Below are 16,510 nucleotides of genomic sequence, written 5' to 3' on the forward strand. Positions count from 1 at the left end.
TGAACCTGCAGTTACAGAGATGAAAGCAGAAAGCTTCAGTTTTCTACTCTATTTAAAATGAAGTCATAAGGCTGGATATTGCCTTTCTGCAAACTTGGGCAGAGTGCTCTGATTCTACTGCAATACTCAGATGTCAGCACTGAGGCTAGATGTCAGACTTACCTACACTGCAAACTCTGCTAAGAAAGGCTGCATTTCCTGACATACTCTTTTCCTTCTTTTTAAGGACTTAGTACTTTTTCAATAAAAATAAATTTAATTTGTGGCTACATTTCAGCTCCATTGGTTTGATGGTATAAGTGGAGCAATACCAGCTTTGAATTTAGAGCAGTCGTGTGGCTGAGTCTCTCTGTGCAGCTTTCATGTGGTCTGGTGAGACATTCTTAGAATCCCCAAACATTTTTGAAGATCCTAAGCTGGAGACATTCACAATTCTTCCCTCCCTTTCTACCATTAATCCTTCATGTTTTAACAAGCACTGAAGTTAATACAGCCTACACTCTTTCCTGTCACACTGGGCCCCCTCCCTCCTTTCTTTCTCTTGAATAAAGCAATCTGTTCTTTCCCTTCCATACTCCTGTAAATCAAAGGGGTAGATGTCGACACACACCATAACCAAGTATAAACTTCCTTTTTTTAATTAAACAGAGTTCTGACATTTGGTTTGAAGAAGTGTTTGTTTGGTTTTATTTATTTTTTTTAATATATGAAAGATGTCAACTGCTTTTATTTTATTTTTAGTAGAGACAAATTTTGTATGGTACCGCAAATAATCTCTCACACAAAATCTTTCAGATGTTATTTCACGGTTTAATAGGAAGATAGTTGGAAGAGAGCAGTACAGAAGTCTTGGAATTTGAAGCTTTTAGAATTAAGAGGTTACCTCTTTGGTTAAAGTTTTTGTACACATAAATCATGTTTTAACTTCCTTCTCAAATTTAATTTCAAAACCAGCTGTAATTCTGTTGCTATTCTCTCTGCTGTTTTCTTGTTACTCCTAATTATACTGAGACAGTGACATGAAACATGGAAATATCCAAATTCACATTAGCAGGTACTAAAAATAAACTGGACTCTTGGAAGGAACACAGGCTCTATTTCAGTGTACAATACCAGGTATCTCTGTAGCCAGAGCAAAGTCACCCTAAACTTTCCTCTTTCAAGATATCTTGCACTTTTGGGATGCAAAACCAGAGAAAGGTCCCTAAACCAGAGAGTGTTCAGATCTGATACTGCCTTGCTTTCCATGATTATTCTCAGCCCATGACTGGTGACAAAAAAAGGGGTTCTATTTAATAATTCAGTTGCTGTTTTAATTCTGGATGATGTTTTTAATCCACATTTACAGTATATCATCCCTATGATGTAGGGGGCCAGATATACATGTGTATAACAGTGCAGGAATGAAATGGTCTCCTGGTTGCCTGGTCAGAAGAAGGCTGGGCAGTTCTCTGAGGGACTGTGAGTGCTTAGACTCTGTAAATGCTGCTTTTGATGAGCAGGACTGAGAACAAAATGTTATGAGTAGGTTGCATGTGCACTTCTGGCTTCCCTCTATATTTATTTATTCCTCAGGAGGGCAGACATAAGCAATCAGTGATTCAGTCCCTGTTCTTCAGTTGCTATAGATGAAGGACTATGATTATGGTACCTTTTCATGGTTTTAGCTAAGGAGTAGTACCACAGCTTTGTCCCTCTGCTCTCAGTCCCTCAAGCATGGAAAAGGATCTGCCTCTGGAAGAGGGCCAGCCGTGTCCTGGGGTGCATCAGGCACAGTATTGCCAACTGGGCAAGGCAGGGAATTGTCCCACTCTGCTCTGGGGCAGCCTCACCTTGAATAATGTGCGCAGTTTTACAAAAAGGACATTAAACTATTGGTGTCCAAAGGAGAGCCATGTGAGGAGCAGCTGAGGTCACTTGGATTGTTCAGCCTGGAGGAGACTGGGGGAAGATCTCACTCAGAGGTAGAGGAGGGACAAATACTGATCTCTTCTCTGTGATGACCAGTGACAGGACTCAAGGAATGGCATGAAGCTGTGTTGGGAGGGATTTATATTGGATATCAGGAGAAGGTTTTTCACTCGGAGGGTGATTGAGCACTGGAACAAGCTTCCCCAAGAGAGTGTTCCAGCAGCAAGCCTGACAGAGTTCAAGTGTTTGGACAAGGCTCTCAACACAAGGTGATTCTTAATGGGTCCTTGCAGGAGTTGGACTTAATGATCCTGATGAGTCTCTTCTAACTCTATGATTCTATGATCTCAGCTGCAGTTGATTTCATTGCCCACAGTTGTTTGTGTCAGAGTGACCCACAGCAGCATGCCACTGATGGTAGTGCTTTATCCCATGCATGTGCTCAGCTAGAAAATACACCCAGGAGCTTCCTGAGAGCCTGCTGCAAAATAACCTGGTCTTCTGGAGCCTAGAAATCCCTGTGAACTCCTTGGATTGCTTCTTCCCACTGACAAAGTATTGTTTTGAGATACATCTGGTGTCAGGCGTAGGCATATGGCACCAGTATGGCAATGCTGGCTCCGGGGGTGGTTTCCTGCAGAAGAGCTCTGGCTGAAGGCAGTAGTCACTGCCTATTGAGAGTTATTATTATTTAGCACCCAGGTCTTTGTGAACTTGTTTGACTGGTGGCTGGGCAGAGTGCCATCCCAGCGTATGGACATGAGCAGAGACAGCCGAGTCTCCAGGGCCTTGCACACATCAGATGTGGCTGCTGAGGTCAGGCTTCCCAGTGGGGAGAAGCTAAATGGCTGTCTGTCCCAAGCACGTGTACCTGTGGTTGACGGGATATGCCACCATTAATCCAAATCTGGGCTGTATTAAGCTTCTAAAATATAAAACAGCTTTGCCAGCCACTTGAAGAGGGCTGGGGGCCTGTTTGGATCAGTGCATTAGTAGGGAGGGAGGGAAGGAGGGAAGGAGCAGGGAGGCAGAGGCAGATCCACAGTGCTCCACCCCATGGGCTGAGGGGACCTGACCCCACCAAGGCAGGGGGCAAAGAGTGCTGCCTTCCTCCCCTCAACTGAGACCTCTCTAAGGGCTGGACACCACTTCTGCTTGTGAGACCCAGCCCTCTCTTTGCTGTAACAAGGGCATGGCCATCTCATGTTTTATTTCTTAATTATGTTTGCAGCAGCAGCTGGGAGCAGAAGCTTTAGCAGGATTGGTTGTTTGCCAGGCAAAATCCCCAGGTTTAGCATCCTGAGCTCTCGCTTATGCTTGGCAGTGCTCCCACGTAGAACTAACTCAGGTTTGCCTCTCTGGCCCTTGGAGATCTGCTCACCTGTGCTCAGGGGATGAGGCAGCAGCACCACTGTTGTGGCCCCACTAGGAGTGCAACACCTGGGGGGAAGATCACAAAGCCAGAAGTACCAGGAATACTTTAATATAGCCACTGAGAAAGTTAAGGAGAGACAGAAAAAGCAAAATCCAGTAGACCATATTTGCATAGAAGGAGAAAACACCTGTGCATTAAGCTGGAGTTAATACTGAAATGATTCACTGCACAGTGCAATTCAGAGAAATCCAGATGACCAGAGACTGAGATTTTGCTTGTCTCTTGTGGATCCCATCTGTTGCTCAAACAGATGCTTTGTGGCATCCATAAAAAGATAATGCTGGGAATCTCCTAGCTTTAAATGCTACTTTTCTACTGTGAACACTAAACTCCCTGTGGAATTGACTTCTGACATGATTCCTCCTACATTTTTTTATGTGCTCTTGCCATATACTATGAAATTAGCTGCTTCTGTCCTCTGCAACAAGTAACTAAGCACCTACAGTATACAATATCTGAAAAACTGGGAAGCTTTACCATTGCTATTGGAAAGTGCTGTGAGATTTCCCTAGAAGGGTGTGGTAGAAGTGCAACCAAGGATATGCAGTTATTTTAAAAACCTGACCATGTGCTGGTTCCTCCTTCTTTGAAGTCAGTGGCAAAGCTGTTCTGAGGAGCAAGACTACTTGAGCAGGCAAACAAGAGGCAGCCTGGGGGCAGAAGAGGCTTACAGGGTATGGTTTCTGTTGCTGTCCTTGAGCACAGAGCTGTTCAGACAGACTGGAGACCTGTCAGCCACTCTCTCCCATTAAGACTAAGAAATGAATGCTTTTCAAGTTGTTAAATGAATGGGCTTGATCTTAGAGCCCTTACTCATCTGAGTACTGCCATTAATTTTAAGAAAATAATCACTATATTAAGTGCTGTGGAATGGAATCTTTAAATTGTTAAATCCTAATATTTGACAGAATTTTTTATTGGATAGAAAAATAATGCTGACATAATTAGAAGGATGTGAACATTTCACCTTTTGAAGACTGCAAACTGCTTTGGAGCAAGATGTAAAAGTACAAGCAGTGCAGGGAGCTCAAGCCCCTGTCATGTCTGTAGGCTATTTCTGAACTTTATGAAAAACACACTTTAGCAGTTTATATCCTGACCATTCAACTGTATTCTGGCATTCTAAATGCAAAAACACGCTAACCATGAAAGCAGAACTTTTAAAAATACACTGTCCACTTGGCTTCTTTGCCCTGCTTTAGAGTCTCCCAAGTTTGCTTGGGACAAACTTGGGAACTTTGTTGTGGAATGGCTGTTTGAATTGGGGTTTCTTAAAATACATGTGGAGCCTTGTAGCTGCTGTGGGGTGTACACAGTGGTGGAGCTGTACTATTTTAAAATCATCTGGCTATTTCACTTCATGTAAGAATATCTGTCAGCTTAGTTATAAGGAATGAGAGGGGTTGATTAAAACAAGCCATTAAACAAAGAGATAAAATGTAGAACATGTGCTGTAGGGTCGTTTTAATTATAATGTGTGGGGGAAATCTGTGGAAACTGGATGGCAGCTGCAGTGTAGCTGAGTTTCAAACCCCTCTTAATAGTACCTACATCCTGTTCCTTAGGGGTGGAGTTTCTTTTCTGTAAAGCCAGGTCCTTTGGAAATGGTGTTTGGATGCTACCTGTCATTGCTATGACTGACCATCATGGAATTGCTGAGCTAACACACTTACATATGGACTAAAATAGGCATTTATGTACACTAATCATCTAGTCACTAGGTGCTAGACTATATAACATCAGAGAATTGTATGCAGAAGTGTTAGTCAAGAGGGGGAAGTATAAAGATGTCAAGTGAACAGCCAAGAGGATCCAGAGAGAGCAGAGCAAAAAAAAAAAATTAATGGCAGCTTTTTTCATTGCCTTGATTATCCTAATAAGATAAAGTAAAAAAAGAACCCAGTAATAAATATACTGCTGTATGCTGTAAGTATATCTATTAAGTTCACTTAGCATATAATCTGGCTTTAAACAATTTATATTAGGCAGACACATGATTTCAATAAAAACTGTTTAAACTTCCCATTTTACTTTATTCTTATTAACCTAGTTATAGGCATCAAGAGTTAGCATAATTTATTCTAGCCCTCTCAGAAAGGATTTCAAGTCTCTTGTGAGTTCAAATCAGTCTCTAGCCACTAGAGAAATCATCATGAGGAGCAGTAAGAAAACGATTCAACACATCTGCCTATGTCAAAGGTTTTACAGCCCTATCCACTTCTCCCAGAGACAGGACCATTACCTGGGTAGACACTGGGTCTAGTTTAGCTTGGCAGCTGAACAAATTCAACAAAGCTTGCTTAAATGTCTGCCATGGTTTTTATACAAATGGAATATGGTAATTTAGTTAACCCTTTGTCATTGAGTGAAGAGTATTCTCAAATAGGAATACCAACACTACAAAATATCCAATCATTAAAATATATAAAAGGATTTGCATAAGACAATGACATAACATCCAGAACCAATTATATAAATAGGAAATAATTATTTAAGAAGAGCATGGAAGACTTGAAGTAGTTACTGGTTCTTGATCTTGACTGTAGCTTATTGGCATATGAAGGTTCCCTTGAGGACTTCAGCTGTTGTTATTTTAAAGGTGTTTAAAAGTAGTAGTTAGGATAGATAACAACATCCATACTGGCTTGTGGGGCACTCTATCAGGTAGCCAGTCTGGCTATCAAGAATTACATCAGTCTGGCTCCCAAGCATCCCCAACTAAAGAAAATATACAAAGATAACTCAGTTGCCATTAGGATGAGGAAAAACTGAATTTGTAAAGTGTTGTTTCCTTTGTTGTTAGAAGACCTTGGTAGCAGAGTAATCAGTCATTTATCCAACAATGAGACACAGCTTGTCAGCTGATGCTCTCAAGACTGCACACCTTGAGGTGAACTTTGGAGGGTATTTCACAGACTTGCCTCAAGCTGCCTGAGTTAAAAGTTAGAGGAGAAACAGGGGAAGAAACAGCTCTCCCTGATGGGATATCATGGGCCAGAATGCTGTTCTCTGGTTGGCATATGGTTAGTTTAAGTTCTCACTTCTGAAAATGAAACTAAGCACTTTACCATGACTGTCATGGAGAGGTTATCTTAGGTTTTTAGCATGATGCTCAGACTCATCCTATCTTTTCCCTAGGACTAGTGGAACAACACATTTTAGGGTCAAAGTTGCATGTGTTTGTTGGCTTTAGTAGAATTGCTGGTGTGCAAGGAGTGTGAATAAAGTTCATACAGTGATTCCTAAAATACAAAATGCTACTTATAGTGTGCTTCCCTAGGGAGAGAGCTGAAGATGGCTGACCATGTAACCCCTCTCTTCTCTACCTCTTTTCCTCCAGTCCTCCGTGATGTCAGTCTGTTTTGCTCGCTTTCACCCAAACCTGGTTGTTGGTGGAACATACTCTGGCCAAATTGTCTTGTGGGATAACCGCAGCCACAGGCGCACTCCAGTTCAGAGAACTCCCTTATCTGCTGCTGCTCACACGGTAAGCATAAAAATCACCTCCTCTGCTCCTTAGAGGAGATGGTCAGCAGGGAAAGGCAGCTGCCTGCTTGTGTCTACAATGCTAGCTGCCACACAGATGAAAACAGAAGTGTGGCCTTTGAAGGGAAAAAAGTAGATATGAGACATGAACAACCACCTCCTGTAAGTGCATAACCATCATATGTTATACAGTCAAGTCAGGACATTATTCTCCTTTCCAAGGAAGAAGGCAGGATTGAGTATAACATTTGAGTGAGGCACCTATGTGCCAGCACAGTGGCACTGTGATTCTTGTCCCAATTGTCTGTAAAGAGAGACAGACCACTGTGGAGGCTGCCAAAGTGGCAGGTCATTCAAGTCATTATTTTTGTCTTGATGTACACAAATTTCTCCTTTGAGCCAGATTAGGCACCTATGAGGGTCTCATTGTGGATTCCTATAAGTAGACACTGATGCCCTTGGGAAGAGTGGGGCAATTTGCTTCTGTTTTCTAATAGAGCAATATGTAAATCCCTGCCATGCTCTTCTGCTCCAGACAAGAGCCACAGGGCAGAGTTTGAACACTAAGGGAGAGTTTGTTTCAATAGAATGATGCAGGAGAGCATTTTGCTGACACACACAGGTTCTTGCAGATAATTAATGATGGTGGCAGTGAGCTCTGGTGATGTCTGGAAGATAAAAGGGCAGGGCAGTAACACAAAATGCTGAGAAAGAAGAGACTTTGTGCTCCAAGGATGATGTCTGTGATAGGAGAGTCTCTTACATTGCAAAGTACTCATATTGTGCTGGAGAAAGAGACAAGCCTGGGTTGCCTGCTAAAGTGGCCTCACTCTGCTATGGCACTGACATCCAGCCCATCCTGCACAAACACCTTGTGCATTCTTGAGCTCTCCTCCACTGGAGTCTGGGCTTGGGCAGACTCTTCAGGAGAGATGGAAGGTGGAGTAGCTCATCCTGGGATTGAATTTAGGGCAATTCCTGAGTGGAAAGTGAAAAGGAAAAAAAATGCAAAAGTATGATATAAGAGTGCAGAAAAACACAGATTTTCTGTAACATAAGGAACTTGGTAATCTTGCTCTAGCAGAATGAAGGATCAGACAAAGTGATAGTGCTTTTGCAGCTCCAGCTTTTACAATTCTGTGATTCTGATATTTGGAATTTGCAGATCAAGGTTCAGCTTTCAGTTGACTCTGACAGTAAATCCCTGGAGTTAAAAGACAACCTCAGAAGCCATGCCATGTGAATTACTGATAAAGATTCAGTATGGAGCCAGTATTATGATTGCAAGTCTCTTGTATTAAAAATTACAGGTGTGCACAGATATGCTTAGTGGCCCAAGCAATACAAGTATTGTTCCCTAAATTTCCACTATCATGAATGTTGATGTAATTATCTAATGATCTGTGCTATGGGTTGCAACTTCAACATTGCTTTTCGTTTCCCTAATGTTTTTGCTCATTTTGTTGCCAGTAATGTTGTTCAATCTGCATGAAAAGAAACAGTCTCTCCTGGAAGTGCAATTTAGAGATGTAGCAGACCAGAAAACTAGTGGCAAGAAGCTGACTGTCACTGAAAATTGAACAACTGGGACTCAAAATCTAGTGGAAAAGCAAAGATTAATGGGAAGTAATTTGTTTACACTCAAAAATCATTTAAGGCAAAATTGTACCTCCTGGAATTACTTATTAAAGCAGCTTTATTATTGCAATAGAACAATATGGAATATTTTGCTTTTGAAAAATATAAATAAATTATCTTCAGTTGTAGATGGGCACTTTATGTGCTGTCATGGATTGGCATAAATAAGTGTTTACACAGTCTAACATGAGAAAGCATGATGTTTTAAGGAGTGCTCAGATTTTGCAATAAGAGTTGCTTACTTTATATTAGTACATAGGAATTACTTACATAAACTTTAAATGGTTTGGCTGCAAAAAACTTGGTTGCGAAAGGCTGGCTTGAATCCTTGCTGCCAAGAAAAAAAAAAAAAATTAAGACAATGCTATGTTAGGGATGTTACTTTTTGTACTGCTAGATACGTGACCTGAATAGTCTTTTTTTAATTTGAAATCATGCGGTATGGGGGAAAAAAGGATTTTTCTCCTTTCTCTGTCTTGCTTTGTTTATTTGAAACAGATAGATTATGTTGTTTTCCCTGACTTAAACCTTCCTGAAATTTGTATCACTGATTACTGTCTGGATTCACCAGGAAAGAGAATTCTACCCACAGCTTACTCACTAATTTCCTTTCACACCCACCACACATCTGCACTTGGGACAACAGGAAATTTTAATTAAGACAAAACCTTTTTGCATGATGATTTCATTTCCAAGATAAATAAAAGCAAGCTGGCAGCAACCCTCTGAAAGGAAGGAGCCTGTTTAGACTTTCTGTTACATACAGTTGGTTGTCTTTTTCATCCACTTTCCTTACATCTTTTCATTTCTGCCATGAGTTTTATTGTGCATGAAATTGATGGCTGGTAGCCCTGATTAAAGCCAGCCCTGACACACTGAGGTGCTGCTGGAAAGACATGGCTCACTCTTTCCCCCACACTAAATATTCTAGATATTCCACTGCTTGCTTCCCACCCACTCTGTCTCTTTGCACTACTGGAGGTCAAAAGACCATGAAAAAATAGGTCTATGCTTATTTCACACATCAGTATGCAGCAATCGTGTTTAGCACTGGGGTCATTAGCTAACACTAAGCAGCAAGAAGGTCTGTGACATGAGGAAAAAAGTGTGAGACACGGGAGGGACCAGTTGGGGTCCATTTGATGATCTGGGAGAAACCGGCTGCCTGACAATCTTGAGAGAAAAGAAAAAATTGGCATCAAATGGACCTTGTGACTTACTGGTGTGTAGAGGTTGCCTCCAAGCACAAGGTACTATTTCAGCAGCAGCTGCTTAGTCCATCTCAGTGTGGGCACAGACACTGTGTGTACAGGTGCTGCCCCTTTTGCTCTTGGAGAGGGCACATTTACTGGGCCCATCAGACCTGAGAGAGAGCCAGAGCCCTGAGGATTTCTGCCATTCCCCACTGGCTGGGTAGGTGACCTGCAGCTGGATCTTGACATAAGTGGCAGTTCCTTTCAGCAGGACCAAATGCTGCATTCCTAACACTACATGGAGTTGGCTTAGGAGTTCCTTAGGGATCTCTTGGAAGTTGGTCCTAATTTTCTTTAATTAAGCAAAGTATTAGAGAAAAATGCTTTTTTTCTTTCTGGAGATGCAGGTCTTCTATTTATTGGTAAATGCAGCAGAGAAATTAAACTTTTCTTGGCTTGACTTTTTTATACATCTAACCCTTAATTTAGCAGTATCACTTGTACTAGTCAAAAGAAATTAAATCTTATTGTTCAGTTTAGACAGATTTTGCACTCTGGATATTGCTGAACTTGACCCATCCCTCGTATGTCACCATCAGATATCAGATGACACTTTAGGCTCAAAATCTTACCAGGTTCCTTGGAAAAGGAGCAGGCCAAGTTTCATTATGCATAATAACTGGAATTCAGCCTCCATGGAATGACTGCACTATGGTGAACCACGTGTAACACCCTAAATTTAGTCACTCCCCACTTATAATGACAGATCTTAAAAGGTGTATTGGCAAATTCTGAAGATCATCCACAATTGATGGGCTCGTTTATGTTCTTCAAATGCAGTACATTTGCAAATATTTAGCATGCGAGCCAAATTCTGAAAGAGTTCAAGTTTTATGCAGCTGTTTTCATGAATAAAGTTTTCATTTTGATTCCATTTCGACAGTTTTCCTCTTTCTGCTGGTTATTTTCAGTGTCAAAAGCCATCAGTAGAATGACACATGTCCCTGTGGGTGAAATCTCATCCACATAATTTGGTATTTTCACAGCATTACTCAGCTGGGCTGTTTTATTTTGAGGAAAATGAAACTTTGAAAACATTTCCACCTCCATAATGTACTTCTTAAAATTTAAATGGAAAAGAAACACAAAAACCTAACCAAAACAATTCCTATCTGGCAAAAGCTGAGTCTTATATTTTCCAAGTATTGTGTGACTACTTAATCATTTATTAAAATAACATATGAGACATTAGAAATTTGTTTGTGAAAATGTAAGAATGGCTCTCTGACTTCCAGTGTTCTGTGTTTTCAGCATCCTGTGTATTGTGTGAATGTAGTTGGAACACAGAATGCACACAATCTTATTACTGTCTCTACGGATGGCAAAATGTGCTCCTGGAGCCTGGACATGCTTTCAACTCCACAGGTGGGTTTGTTTTCACCTACACATGGGGGAAAATTGTCTTTGGTAGAGCAGGATACCTGGGTAGTGAAACATAGCTCCTAAAAGCCAAAATCTCACATCCTATACAAACTAAAGCCAATGGATGCACTTGAAAGAGTACAGCTTGCTTCCAGCAGTCTCTGCTAAGAGCCAAACCCCATTTCCTTTACCACAAATCATGTAATTATTGTAATACGTTAATACGTGGGTCAGTTTCAAGTGAAAATGAAATCGTCCGTTTTAAAGCACGGTAATTACAGAAGTCGCCTGTGGTATAAATTGCACTTATTCTACAGCATTGTTTAACAAATATGGACTAGATTGCACTGCTGCTGAACACACCCAAGGCACTGCAGGTTTCCAAGGCACACAGTCAGAAACTCAGAAACTTATTTTGCTGGCAGCCTTCAGTAACCAAAGGAGCAAACAATGCAAATCAGAAGTTTTTGAATTAATTCTCCCCCTCTGAAATGTTTGTTACTATTGTCTGTTCCCCCCTCCTCTCCTTTGTATCAGAAATGAAAGGAAACACAGGAAAATTGCCCAAACCACTAGTGATTATAATAATGGAAATTAAACAAAGAATCCAATGCTGAAAGAGGTGTACAGGAAGCATCTTTTAAGTGCTATCTTCTGAAAAAGTACATTTTCTATTCTAACACATCACTCATTTTTATACACAATTTCTTAGAAAAAAAATTAATATCATTTTTACTAAACATCATGGGATCTGATTTTGTTTCGAAATGCTGCATAAAAACTCCTGATAATGATTACATTAATCATGCACTAATGTGCAATTGCTATTGAATTATTTGCTTTTCAGTGTTGACACAAGAGGTGGGACTCCTCTATCCTGACCTCAGCCCTCTAAAAGTTGATGTGTCAATTCTAAGTTAGAAATTCAAATTTTCTGTGCAGTTGAGGTAGAGAGAGGCTGGTACATCTGGAGAATGACTCACTCCATCCAACTGTGAAAAGCCATTTCAGATACCCACCCTGGGACATGGAACTTCCCAGATGGAAGAATCCTCTTCCATCTTAGGGTGGAAGAGGATTCTGGAAGTCATCACATCTCTACTCAAAGTGAGGCCAACTTCAAAGTTTGACCATATTGTTTATGTGAGGCAGCAGTGTGGGGCTGGTAGTTGTGTCTTGGGACTGTAAGAAACCATGACTCTTCTGCAGTAGAAATGGAGGCATCTAAAATGGCCCAGGCATCTATGTTCAGGCACCCTAATCCCTTCCACAGTTTCTCACCTAAACATCAAGAAGATAAATCCCATCCCTGCATATTCACTTACTGGAATACTAAAGTCTGAAGCACAAATCTGTGAACATCTGAGTTCCAGTGCCTCATCACTCAAATGGAATTTCCCTGCTCCAAAACTGGCTCTCAACAAGGATGGGAACACACCCCACATTACACTGAAGTTTGGCACACGGCTCATGGTGATCTAGAAAAGAAAGGCCCAGGACTTGACATCAAGCTGCATGCCATAGCTTTAAACTGGGAGGAGTGAAGTGTTGGTGATGTGTGTCAGTCTGAAACTTTCCAAAGACACAGCTCCAGAGCACTTGTGTATAGTCATGGTGTGGGTGCTGGGAGCAGAGAGTCCACCACAGTCTGTGGCCATGCAGAGACACTAAATGATGATCTCACCCCAGAAGACTGTAACAAAAATATATGGTCTCTCTCCCATATTAACAGAATTTCTTCTCCCACTCACACTTTTACAGAAATATGGGGTGGTCTCCAATGCAAGTTTTATGCCTTGTTTTGCCTTTATAATAAAATCAAATTTATTTCAAAGAAAAGCATAAACAAAGCAGAAGTATTTCTCTTTAAACTGTGGATTTGCACTGGTCTCCTCCCACAGGTATACCCATTTTCTTTACAGCAAAAAAGCCCTTTTGAGAAAAGCCCTACAGGCTTTGGCCCTAGAGAAACAGCAGCATAGACTTTTTAAACATAGAGAAGATAACCACTTAAATAGCTAAAAATGAAAATGGTGAAATCATTCAGACCTTTTGTGGATTCTTGGGTTACATCATTTAGGCTGAAAAACTAAAAAGTTGTGCAAAATCTGCTCAAAGCATACGCATCTTGCAACAGCCACAAACTTGCATGGTGATTGTATTTGCAATTGCAAAAATGGGCATGTTGATTTACTTTAAAATATAGCTACCAAATGAAAACAGAAAACATTCCTGCTGGTTTGTAGCTTGATGGTGGAGTCTAGAGGGAGTGTCTGTGGTTACCTCAGAAAATCCCTAAAAAGCAATGCTTAGAATGGTGATACTGACAGGACCCCAACTTTCAATTTTTGTTCTGCAAAGGGACAAATGACACAGTAGTGCAATAAATGCCTCACATGCACACAATACTATATGTGCTTCCTGACAACTGATTTCCAGAATGTAAATAGAAGGGTATTGCATGATTTATTAAAGCCTGAGGCTGGCAAATGTAACCATTAAGGTATTATCTTTAGTTTCTGCACCATTAGATTTTAAATTCTCACCTGTCATCTCTGGTTGATTTAAGATGATGCAAAAAAGACCAGTGCCTTCCTGACAGTCTCATATGTGTGACAGACAGCACTGGGGATGGCAGGAGCATCCTGGTTGGTGACATTGCATCTTCTTAAATCTTATATAGAAACCAAAGTCCTGTGACTGAATCAAATTATTCCTCTCCTGCTATCCCATGTAATATTTAGAAATCAGTTATAAAAAGCCCCAACCCAGACTAACAAAAGGAGCATCCCAGCATAATAACAAAAACTTGTTTTGGTAGGAGAGCATGGAGCTGGTGTACAATAAGTCCAAACCAGTGGCGGTCACAGGAATGGCTTTCCCAACTGGAGATGTCAATAACTTTGTCGTGGGCAGTGAAGAGGGAACAGTCTACACAGCCTGTCGTCATGGAAGGTGAAGTTCAGCATTTTGTACTTATAAAGCATTGTGTACCTGTGTCAGTGAGAGATAGCCAAGTGTGTGTAGAGAGTGGTCAATGTTTTTGTTCTCTTGGATCAACAATGTCTGTACTGTTCCTGTGACCAGCACAGGAGCTGCCTGACTTTGAGCATCTGTGCTACAGCCTGTTACACTGGAGCAGTTACCCCAGGCTCCCTGTGTACTTGGTGGGGAGCAATGATTACTTTTAGGTTAACTTCCTTTACCTTTTCCAGTCATGTGCCTGAAGAGAAGATGGCTGGGTCCTCAGAAACAACTCTTTCACACCCATGAGATGAGATGAGATGATGAGATGAGATGAGATGAGATGAGATGAGATGAGATGGAGATTTACACAGCTGTATACAGGTTATACACCTAGCTGGGATGCAGGTGTCTATGTCTGCACAGATCTAATGAGGTCCTAGGAGACATTTCTGTTGCAGAGTAATCAGGCCTAAACCAATATCAGATGATAATCTGCTTTTTTTTTCATCATTCTGAGCTCCATCTTCAGTCTCCACAGGGACAAATCAGAGAAAAGCCACCATGGGCCTGGTTCTTTTAATAACACGGATGCAGCCACAGTGTGCCACATGGGTTCTAGAGAATCCTGTGCTCTCTCACTCATGCATAAAATAACCCAGGCTGTAGTCTGATTCTGCAAGTTCCTCGTTTTGCACCCTGCAAATCTACATGATCTATTGTGTTCTGTTAGCCTCCAGTGGTAGTTCTATCTCTGAGAAACTTGGCATTTGTAAAAAACAAACTTTTTCCACTGATGGACTTGGAGCTCATCTCCAGCAGTAGTATCCGATGTTCTCTGATTTCATATTTTATCATATTCTGAGTTTATGTTGACCAAAAAGACATTGATACAGTGGTTTAAGATTGTAGGGCTTCTATTACACATCCACAAAGTTTCATAAATATTGTTTTATATATATATTTATATACATATATATAAATATATGAATGAGATGTGAAGGGACACTGCCCCACTGGATGAGGGACCAGTTTCCTCTGGCACAGGTCCATATCTCCTTTCAGTACACTGTACTCACACTGGCACAGGGATGACAGGCTCATCAGAGCTGTGGCTATTTTTAATGTATATTCTTCCACTAGCAATTTTTCTATAATCTAGCTAAAAGGGTAATTTCATAATTCCCTTTTCTGTGTATGGTGTGAGACAGCACTGACAACTGATCTGGCATCATTTGCTTCCAGGAAGAAGAAAACTGCACATCCTCTCTTACACAGCATTGTACTTTTCCTTCCTAATAGCTGTTCTAGTCTCTGGCTGATGAAATGCACATCTCCCCTTGTTCAAAGTAATGACTGTACGATACCTGATCACAGGATCAGTTCCCTCACTTTCTGTGAAAAAGCATTTGCTTCCTACTGACTTGATTGACTGCTATGAAAAGTTATCTTAGATATTTAAGAGAAAAAGAATTGCTCATGATAAGTCATTAACATATCTGCATTTTTATTTTAATGGTTATTCCTTGTGATAATGGCTTACTCATAGCCATAAGCTATAGCATAATTACAATTCAGAGTTATTTTATAATTATACAGAAATGTTATTTCATTCTACAGGAGTAGACAGTGTATGTAGAAATGATTAAGGTAAGTTTTCAGAAGTAAGAGAAATTCTCTCTGTGCTTGATTCTGAACATTAATTTTGCCCACTGGAGTAAACCTCTGCAGGCAAAGGCCTTAGCAAAAGGAGAGAGATTCAGCAGAAGGAGAGGGATTTGCAGGTTAAATAGGACTTCAAAAGTAAGCAGGAACCTAATAGTAAAGTTATGTTAAATCATTAGGTAGTAAATCTCTCTGCATGTAAATCTTTCTTCTTCCTGCAGTAAAGCTGGCATTGGTGAAATTTTTGAAGGCCACCAAGGACCTGTCACAGGAATCAATTGTCACATGGCAGTGGGTCCAATAGACTTTTCCCATCTCTTTGTCACATCATCGTTTGACTGGACAGTAAAATTGTGGACCACAAAGGTAAGAAATCCAAGCTGGGCTGGGACAAGTAATGCTACTTGTGAAAATGCTGTTGTCAGAAATATTTTAATACTGTCTATCAAGTCCTAAGGATCAATTAGTTGAAAGGCTGTGGTTAGAATGAGCACTGTGATAGACTTGTAAGTAAAATACATAGCTAATGTAACCCTCAATCATATTTTCCCTGGAGCATGCCTTGCACTTTAGGGGGCCTTCATTTCAGTATTAACTCTAGTGCTGAGCAGTTTCACAAGGCAAGGAGATGAGGATGTCTTATACTCCAAGCCATCAAACAATCCATTCAGCACTCCCTGTGAAGGCTGAATTGCAAGGTAATGCTATGCACCATGGTGGTACAGGAACAGGGACACTTTCCTCTGATGAAGCAACAGGGGAAGTGCATATACAACTTAGTGCAATCAATATCACT

At 40.8% G+C, this 16,510-nt stretch overlaps 2 protein-coding genes across 16 annotated transcripts in view; one reads left to right on the plus strand and one right to left on the minus strand.

The window, feature by feature from the left end:
• SGCE (sarcoglycan epsilon) overlaps positions 1–16,510 on the minus strand; it is a 452,776-nt gene that overhangs the window by 423,723 nt on the left and 12,543 nt on the right. The gene's annotated exons all lie outside the window — the stretch shown is intronic.
• DYNC1I1 (dynein cytoplasmic 1 intermediate chain 1) overlaps positions 1–16,510 on the plus strand; it is a 182,582-nt gene that overhangs the window by 128,630 nt on the left and 37,442 nt on the right. For all 4 annotated transcript variants that reach the window (XM_079301007.1, XM_079301009.1, XM_079301010.1 and 1 more), the window contains exons 11-14: positions 6,687–6,833; positions 10,975–11,088; positions 13,907–14,040; positions 15,936–16,080. In XM_079301007.1, the coding sequence (XP_079157133.1) occupies positions 6,687–6,833; positions 10,975–11,088; positions 13,907–14,040; positions 15,936–16,080 (540 nt within the window). The remainder of the gene's footprint in view (positions 1–6,686; positions 6,834–10,974; positions 11,089–13,906; positions 14,041–15,935; positions 16,081–16,510) is intronic.

The sequence above is a fragment of the Erithacus rubecula genome (assembly GCF_903797595.1).
Source record: "Erithacus rubecula genome assembly, chromosome: 3".
Classification (NCBI taxonomy): domain Eukaryota; kingdom Metazoa; phylum Chordata; class Aves; order Passeriformes; family Muscicapidae; genus Erithacus; species Erithacus rubecula.